This window comes from Hippocampus guttulatus, chromosome 9 (genome assembly GCF_054856545.1).
Source record: "Hippocampus guttulatus isolate MCC_2025c chromosome 9, RoL_Hgut_1.0, whole genome shotgun sequence".
NCBI classification, from domain to species: domain Eukaryota; kingdom Metazoa; phylum Chordata; class Actinopteri; order Syngnathiformes; family Syngnathidae; genus Hippocampus; species Hippocampus guttulatus.
In genome coordinates, this window is record NC_141269.1 from 8,823,746 (window position 1) to 8,832,783 (window position 9,038).

At 42.7% G+C, this 9,038-nt stretch overlaps 1 protein-coding gene across 1 annotated transcript; it reads left to right on the forward strand.

Moving 5' to 3' along the window:
- Positions 1–271: 271 nt before the first annotated feature.
- On the forward strand, positions 272–8,515 carry LOC147200198 (uncharacterized). The gene is made up of 16 exons (XM_086120578.1): positions 272–689; positions 791–949; positions 1,500–1,618; positions 1,693–1,864; positions 2,568–2,674; positions 2,749–4,138; positions 4,369–4,496; positions 4,583–4,679; positions 4,779–4,901; positions 5,178–5,350; positions 5,469–5,566; positions 6,556–6,683; positions 6,877–7,057; positions 7,224–7,365; positions 8,155–8,231; positions 8,391–8,515. The coding sequence occupies exons 1-15, from the start codon at positions 272–274 to the stop codon at positions 8,227–8,229; spliced, it is 3,510 nt and encodes a 1,169-aa protein (XP_085976704.1). The 3' UTR covers positions 8,230–8,231; positions 8,391–8,515.
- Positions 8,516–9,038: the final 523 nt, after the last annotated feature.

Genomic DNA, 9,038 nt, shown 5'->3' on the forward strand with positions numbered 1-9,038 from the left:
GCTTTATTTGACCACTCTGATATTGTAGTTTAAAGCTCACTCTAGCATTCGTGAGCTTTTATTCAATTTTATGTTGATAGGCGTTTTTGAGACATTACTGTACACACAAGCATTTTTGTAGAGAAAAAACGGTCAATTAATTATGACGTCACCAACGACCGACGTTTGTAAAGCTACTTCCTTGATTGGTCCAAACTTAATGTCACTTAATTAGCTTCACCTGCACGCACCACTCGGCGAACACGCGAACAGAAGCGTCCACAAGCTAGAGATGAATTGCGACGAAAAAAGGACAAAGTACAACTTGTATTTATTTATAGTAACGACTTACTTTTTCCACCTTTGTGGTTCTGTACCACCAGCCCCATTGGGGAGCCGTATTTCCGTCCACGAAGCCCAAGAATCATCTTTAACCGAACGTGGACAGGTTAAACAAGATGTCACGAAAGGGAACCTTGATGAGTTTCTTGTCCAGGGAAGCGAACTGCACGAGTCTAGCAAAAGTGGGTATAATAAGTTCGGTTCTCGAACTGAAGCGTTTTATGCAGATCATATTCCAGACTTCAGTAAATCCAAAGTCAGTGAAGCTGTTCCTCACGAGAGCCTGTCATGGACTTGGACTAAAGGTAAAGCCATCAGATCACAAGGTTTGTTCGACACAGAAGATGGATATCAAAGTGATTTCACAGGTAATGTTTTTTATGGACTCTAATGCTGGCATGCTCCCTGTCTATTTTACATACATGTATTAATTTTTTATGTACTGTATATAAATTTGATTATGTACTAGGGTTTTCTGGCGTTCCAGGAAAAGTCTTGGTTTCATCATCTGACACAGTTCCACATGCATCTGAATGGCTGGCGTCTAAGCCTGTGCTACTGTGTGATCAAAATTTCATGAGCTTCACAGCTTCAGGACAAGGATTCTCACAACTCTTTGTGGACAAAGGTCAAATATCTTAAATGTATACATGTGGTTATCAAGGGTTAGAATGGACTGGTGCATTTTGTATATCTCTGCTATTCCACTATTTTGTGTGTTTTTCCTTTCCTTTCATTTTTTAAACATAAACATCAGAAAAAAAGAGCTTATTCAGAGTGTTCCAACTGAATGAGAATTAAGAAATATTGGCTACCAGCATATATCTTCGTCCTGACAACAAGGCCACTATTGTCTACTGCCAAGGCGTTTAAAATGGTGCATCCCAAATGGAAGGAGTGAAGGACATTAACTAGTAGGGGATTTTTGCGATTTTATTTATTTTTTAAAACTCACGAGAACCTATGCGGTGTTCATAAAGGATATTGCATCACTGCCAATTAGCTAGTGAATCCAATCACTTTCACTGTTCTAAATGCACATGAAATTTGTTACTCACATTAAAAACTGTCATTGTTTTTATGAATCTGATTCGTTGTTCACCACATGCCAAATCCTCAAGGCAAAGGATGTTAATGTAACTCCCCTCCAGGTTAACTCTTCCCATTTCTCTAAACAGGAGGAGCTTCTCCCGTCTCTCTCTTCCAGCTATCTCTATATTGCGGTTACACAGTGAGGAAATCATGGAGTGACCTTCAGATGGTGGTGCCATATGATGCATGCTACATTACCCAGGAGGTATTCTTCACGCAGTCCTTCCTCACCTGGTTCACTGTGTCCTTGACCAAAAACCTGCTCCTCTGCTCCCCCAGAACAACAGTTACGTGCTGCCCATGCTTTGGTGGGGCAATCCACTGAAGCTCTCTTGCCCAGTGCGGAAACCTATGGCTGCATCGTCAATCCCTGTCGTCCTCTGTTCCCCTTACGGCATGGCAGTGTATCTGTACCAGCAAGAGAATGGTCTACCAGTGCTGGGAGTTCTTGGTACTCTAATTTTATTGTATCCTCGTTGGGTTACATTTCTGCATAGTCATTTGCTGCAAATATTTTCTTGTTTGAGTAAAATCACACAAATCCGACAAGCCAGGATTGTGTTGTTGGTGTCGGGCCTGAAGCTCCTATGTCAAAATTTGGTGCATTTGGCATTTTTTTCCCACAAATCCATACTCTTGGTCAATCTACATGTGTGGGTGTTATTTTTGCAAATTCTTGACCAATCTAAAGTGTTGAAAATGGCTTGCTCTCTTTGACGATGCAATGTTAATAAGTGAACAAACGTAGCGTTTTTGGGGTCTCCTGACAAGTGGTTTTGGAAATAAAAGGATTCCATCTGACACCAGCGGTGTATACCTAACTGTGCCTGAGCTCCCAACATTAACCAAAAATAATTTCTTCATTTTGAGGAATTTGACACATTGTCAAGGGATTGTCCAAACTCATTTGCTGGTTTAATTTACTCAGTCTGTGGTTCTTTGTATAAATTACACATAATTTACCATTTGTTTGGCACAGTGATAGTTGTTGTTGTTTTTTATTACTTATTCATGACTCGGCATAAAATGCAGAAACGCTGTGTGGAGAGAAAAAAAAATCAAATTACCGTAAATGCTGTGAGAAAAAAAAAATCATTATCTTGTCAATATGTAACCCTTTCCTGACTGACTTAACCTTACAATGTATTTTTCAGGAAATGGAGTTTGGGCTCCATTTGTCTCTAGCGAATGTGCATACCGTGTTGACTCCCAACCCGAAGAGTTTATCTTCTTCATCCCATTCGTTGCTTCTTGTCTCAGAGTAAGTCGTCTAGTTTGAACTGATTTTTGCAACAAACGCTTGAAACTAAATATGCTCTGTATATGTCTTTTTAGGATGGGCAAGAACTCAAACTTGTTTTCGATAAGCAAGAAATCATGCTCTCCTGTACTTTGTCTCCTCCACCATCTTCCTTACCTCAGTCAGGTGAAACTCTCCAGCCCCATGTACCATACACTAAAAATCCTTCTACACCCCCTCCATCTTCAGTCCAAGATCCGATTGCCGAACTTCCTGATTTCCGCCACGCGACCGACACTGGCTTGCCATACACTCAAATTCCGCGGCTCCCCAATCCCGGTCTTCAGCCTGACATCAGGAATCGGTTTTCTCCAGTTGGCGCTCCTGAAGCGCCACTTCATCAGTTTCCCTACCCCTCAACTTATCAACCCGATGCACCTGCATCTTCAGCTCAGGATCAGATTGCCCAGCTCCCTGGTCATCCACACCTTGCTTACCCAGGGTTCCGGTCCCCCACATTTCCCCATGTCTATCCTCCCGACTCAAAGCCTGCCATCCCATGGTTTTCTCCGGGCGGTGTTCCTGGTGCCCCCTCAAATACGTTACCTGTTGCGCCTGGTTTTTCAGCCCAAGATCAGATTCCTCGGCGTCATGATTATCCCCAATTTGCTTACCCAGGGTTTCGATCACCCACATTTTCCAGTGTTTACCTTCCTGGCTCAAAGTCTGCCATTCCCCCTCATCCCTCTCAAGATAGTGGACCTGGAGCCCTGCCTCATCAGTTCCAATACCCCAAAAATCCTTTACCAGCTCCTCCACCTACACCTCCAACACAGGATCAGATAGCTCAATTTCCAGATAATTTCCACAACGCTTACTCGAAATTCTTGTCCCCTCAATTTCCCCAAGTCTATCTTCCTGCCTCAGAGCCTGCCAGTCCCTCTCAAGCTCCCCACCCACCCACAATTCTGGATTATCTTCAAATACCTTCTTATCCTATACCAGCAGGTTCGATGTCAAGACCACATCCTCCCCCTTTCAGTCCACCAAAACAACCGCCAATGCCACATTACCATCTTCCATCCAATCTATATAGCTTTCACAATCCACATGAACACTTTTTCCATCCCCAAAAAGATCACAGTCAACTGCCTCCTTCCACCTTTGCTAATCCCAGCTATCCTTATCCCCAAGACCCCATTTACTTGCTTTCACCTCCATCTGAGGAACATCACCAAGCCAACTGTCCCCCTTACTCTCAAACACCTTGTGGCTCCTACCAGTACGCTTATCCGGATAGCTATTCACCAATACACACTCCTGTGTCCCAGTACCCGACTGAGTCACCTGCATCGACACAAAAACCTGTGTTTGGCAAGACTTCCATTAACCCGTCTGTTGTTCCAAAGCCCAAAGTCTTCTGCTCCTCCAATCAGATGGTAGTTCAGCTCCCACCTGGTCCAATCTCTGAAATTGTTGTGAAAGGTGCGCATGTGCTTTGACCCCAGTCTGTACTGTTTGGTATATGTATGAAATGCATATGGTTACAATCGGCTCTGTGTGAGTTTGATTTGCTTCAAGGGAGCTGCTCTGGTATACATTTCAATGGGGGAGGGGGAAAGGGTTGGTTTTGGTCCAGTAGATATTTACAGTGCATTTGCCAGTTTGAGCATGCACCAAAAAAATGCTGGGTTTTTTGGTCTTCAATGTTTCAGATGCAAAAGGGAATGAAATAAGTATCCAGGAGGCTCCAAAGCACTGTGGGTATTCTCCCAGCATCGGAAAAAATGGCAAAATCCATTTTAGCCTCCAGTTACACACGCGCTGTCACATGAGTGTGAAGGCGAGTATTGACTCGGATTTCACACTGAGCACACAACCTTTCGTATAAATGATCATTAACTTGTTTTTCAATGTTTTGTCTCAAAGGATAACATGTACACCATTAGTGTCACCCATATGACTCAAAGCGGCAGGATGGAGGCTCAATTTTATTGTCCAGCTGCCGCCTCTTCATCTGGACATGGTATTTTTGTCTGTGGGCCCCTGAAAGGCTTTGAATGGCAATTAATGATCGTGTTTCAACTGGGAAAATGACCTTTTATCATGCTTTCATTTTTTTAAGATTGCAGCCTTCCCAAAGACCAACGGATCCCTTGTCAACAAGGTCTGGTATCCCAGGCATCATGTCTCTCCATGGGCTGCTGTTTCAGCAAGCAACCCCCTGCCTGCTACTACCACATGGATGGTGCGTCTGAGCCATTTTCACGCCACTTAGCAGAGAACACTTGAGTTCTTTTGGGCGCAAAAATGTAAGCACAACAGCTGCTGCATTTGTAGCGGCACAATCGGGGTAGTAAACTGGCAGCAACACAGAATGTGGAAGAGTGTATGTAAGACCTAGGGTTTTATCAGTGGCCTCCTGAATGATGTGACCTTTTCTTCGCTTGACCTTTACATTACCATGCTTGTGCTTCAGTGTAAGCTTTTTTGTGTGTGTGTGTGTGTGTGTTTGCTCTTCCAGAGTGCACAGTTGACCGCCACTTTGTCTTCTCTGTGCCTGCATCCCTCACGGAGCCCCCACTGTCCCCTGGCCAATTGGGGGTTGCCAACAATTCCACCTGTAAACCAGTGAAAGTGACTTCTGATTATGCCTTGTTCAAGCTCCCCATGGATGGCTGCGGGGCTCGCAGAATGGTGAGGACTGAGTGGAACGTCATCTATATATTATAATGTTAAATAAGCACAGGCTGTTTGGATTATTTGATGCTGCAATGGTTGTGGTCAACCATGTGCGCTTTCTCTGCCCTCGCAGGAAGTTGGGAAAACGTTGATCTATATGGTGGAAGTCATCAACATAGTTCAGACTATCAGCCTCAATTATGGCACCATCACGAGAGATTCTCCTGTCAGGTCAGACCAAGTTTTTCATTAATTAATTTACTTTTTATTCAGCCTGTGGACTGAACAGTACAACTTTGTTTTTATTCAGAACGTTTGTGAAGGCTACTATAGTGACAGTAAAGCCGACAACTCATTGTGGGACTATAGGTTTTGTAATCAACGAGAGCAAACGTGTACAGCAATGTAAAAACATTTCACAATTTTAGTGATAATTATTTGGCTCCTTCAGATAATTATTTTAAACATTTTAATACAATAAGCAGAGACTATATTAGGTAGAGTTTTACCATGGCTCGACCCATCAACTGGTGATATCGTCCGATATTAGGTTGGATGGTAAGTTTTGCCAATGGAATGCACGTATAATCTTACTTTCTCATGAAATGGTAAACATGAGTGTGAGTAGAAAGTAAAGAACATGCATGGCTGACAAAATGTGGTTTTGCATGATTTGCCTTTTGAGAAGTGATTTCTGCAAGTGTATGGTGATACAGTTTGTATTGCAGTGTGTGCATGATTAGTATTAAAATTGGCACCCATTTCAGTTGATCTGTCTGTGTAAATCATATTTGAAGTGCCACTGTCAAAGATGACGTGAGAACGGTGGCTGTTATTTTGAAGTAATCACAGAAAAGAAAATAATGGAGAAGATATTTGATTTAACGTTAAAGGGCACCATGCATGTAAAACGGGTTTTGACAGTAACTTCACTTATGTTGCTTTTGTACATCAAATATTAGAGAGAGAGATTTTTAAATGTTTTTTTTAAACTCCTTGAATCGGTTGTCAGAATCTGCATTGGCTTCAAAAAACTCCATATCATTTGGGGCCAAGTTTATTACTCGCTTTTCCAGGTCAGGAAAACTTTAGTTTAATCACTTGCACTTCTTTGTTCTTCCCATGATTGCTTGCTTCCAATCAACTAATCCACTGCCCTTCATTTTATTGAAGCTGAACCATCAGTGGATGAATGTCCCTGTGTCTTTTCTCACTGGTAGGTTGCTTGTGGAGTGCCGCTATGTACCAGGCAGTGCTTTAACAGTGAGCTACTTGGTAAAAACTCCTACCCTGGGGCCAGCGGTCCAGACCCAGGGCGTGTTTGGCGTCCAACTCCGCCTGGCTAAAGGTAGGCAGACAAATTTTCTCCATCCTGCAACACAGGAATGTATGGTCAATATTTACAGCATTTATACTTTTTTCAACATGTGGATGAATGCCTCAGACCATATTGCTTTTTAATCTGCTATAGCGCGACTGATTTGTAAGTGCAACAAAACATTTGAACCTCCTCCCCTCCATAACAATACACCCTCTCTCAGATGCTCAGTACACCAGCTACTACCCACAGTATCACCAGCCCCTGCAGATGCTACTGGGGAAACCCCTCTACCTGGAAGTGAGGATGCTCAACGCCCCGGACCCCACTTTGCGGCTCCTGGTCCACTACTGTGTGGCCTACTCACGCTCTGGAAGTTCGGTGTGGGTGTTGCTTTATAACGGGTATGTTTGAGTGCCTCTTGCAGCTCTGCTTGAGTGTTCAGTAAGACAGCTTTACATTTCAAACAGAAATGCAGTGCAGCTGCGGACAAATGAAATAGCAAAGAATCGTTTTCCCTCACATAAAGACTAACAAGGTTTATCTGTAATATCTTTTGCCTGTATCAAGATGCCCCAACCCCTTGGATCCAACCTCTCAGGTTGTGCAATCTGATCCTCAATCTCACTCCCCTGATCCTCAAACACGTCGCTTCACCATGACAACCTTCCAGTTCCTTTCTGAAGGAGACGTCAAAGACCTGAATGAGGAGGTAAGGATAAACGTTGACCAGCTATGCTCTATACATTCACAAGCCATTAAATACTATCATTGTCAGTGTTGGGGCATGTTCACACACAAGAGGATGACCTCTTATAAAATTAGAGTCATGTAGATGTGATTGAATGTATAGTACCAAGTAGGAGGCCACGACTACAACACAAGTGAACCAGGAAATTTATAGTTTGGTTTCTCATTCTCTGATAGTGTTTTTACAATGTCGGGTTTTGCAGTCGCTAGTTGCCAGGTAGTCATTTGTGCTATCCCACATGCTCTGAAAAAAATGGCAAATGCCAAACATGCCCACTTGGCTATTTAACTGCAGCCTATTAGGGCTGACCTCTCCCTGCAACTGGTTAGTGAGTCAGCTAGAAAGCCAGTTGCATACAAGAAAATTCCCAAAATGGCACAATGGATGAATGTTTGTATACAAAGAGTTAGCGTTTGAATAATTACTGTGTTAACAAAACATGTCGAAAGAAAAACACCGTCCAGTTCTAGATCTGGACACCCCAAATGTGTCACGATTAAGTGACAGACGGGTGATAACAAACATAAAATATCTTTCTCAGAAATATTCTACATAAATTCAATCCGTCCTTCCTTGTAGTTCAGTATTCTGTTCCCTAAAAACATATATGTAAAGTGTGTGTGTGCGTGTTATCAAAGTACCTACATTGAGAAAATGGGTTAGTATGTGTAAATTATCATGAACTCCAAGGTAAAATGTTAGCATGCCACACTGGTGACTGACATGGTGCCACTGTGAGTTTTATTTCAGATTTACTTCATGTGTGCAACTGAATTCTGCTCAACACTCGATGGCCCGTGTGTCGAGGGGTGTTTTGGTCAGTGATGGTGAGTAAAATGGTTGCACTCTGTCGACCCTGAACAAACCCTATTAATCATGGCTGAAAATGACTAGAGGGCTGCTCTTAAGTATGACAGATGGACAATGATTTAGTAATGAGAGCTGTGAATTATTTATCAAGACTGATCCATGTCCTGTTCTTACAGTTGAGGCCTGGATGACACTTGAAGTGAACTGCAACAACCTGGCAAGTTGCCCTCCCATCGTTTGTTCGAACGACATTTGTATTTCTTCATCCTGGTCCCATATCTTCTGTTCTTTTTTTAGGCCGTAGATATTAGTAATTTAACCACCAATAAAAGCTCTCCAAGGACATGAGGACTGTGTGTGTGTCTGTTAAGATGGCCCACCGCCCCATTGTTAGAACGAGAAATGGTAGTCTACCAAAAAGCGAGGCATGTTTTACTCAAGCACCTTTGAGCATGTGATGCTGTCAAGAAATGAACAGGAAACCTTGGTTGCTTTTAATATGCATTAGAGTTGGGGTTACCACTATTTAAGTCAAACATTCCTTTCGGTGACTCCATGTAGGGTCATGATTCCATCTGTAAAAGACTTGGCCTCAAGGCCCACCTCTAAAAGGCAGCTAATAAAAATTAAGCAGTGCAGATTCTAGAGAATAGCTAAAATCTTGTCAAGTAAATGGCACAGAGCCTTATTTAGCATAACCTCACTCTATTTTCTGATACTGTCATCAGACAGTTTAACATAAAACCTTTGAAAACCATTCCCCATTTGCCCTCTGAACTTTGCACTCTTCTTTAGTCATATTGTATCACTGGTGAACCTCCTTC

Bases quoted from the DNA above. Each gene is read 5' to 3' on its own strand.
- LOC147200198 (XM_086120578.1), top strand. From the start codon at position 272: ATGAATTGCGACGAAAAAAGGACAAAGTACAACTTGTATTTATTTATA. The intron at 2,675-2,748 runs GTAAGTCGTCTA...ATGTCTTTTTAG, and splicing joins TCGTTGCTTCTTGTCTCAGA to GATGGGCAAGAACTCAAACT. The intron at 4,902-5,177 runs GTGCGTCTGAGC...TTGCTCTTCCAG, and splicing joins CTGCTACTACCACATGGATG to AGTGCACAGTTGACCGCCAC.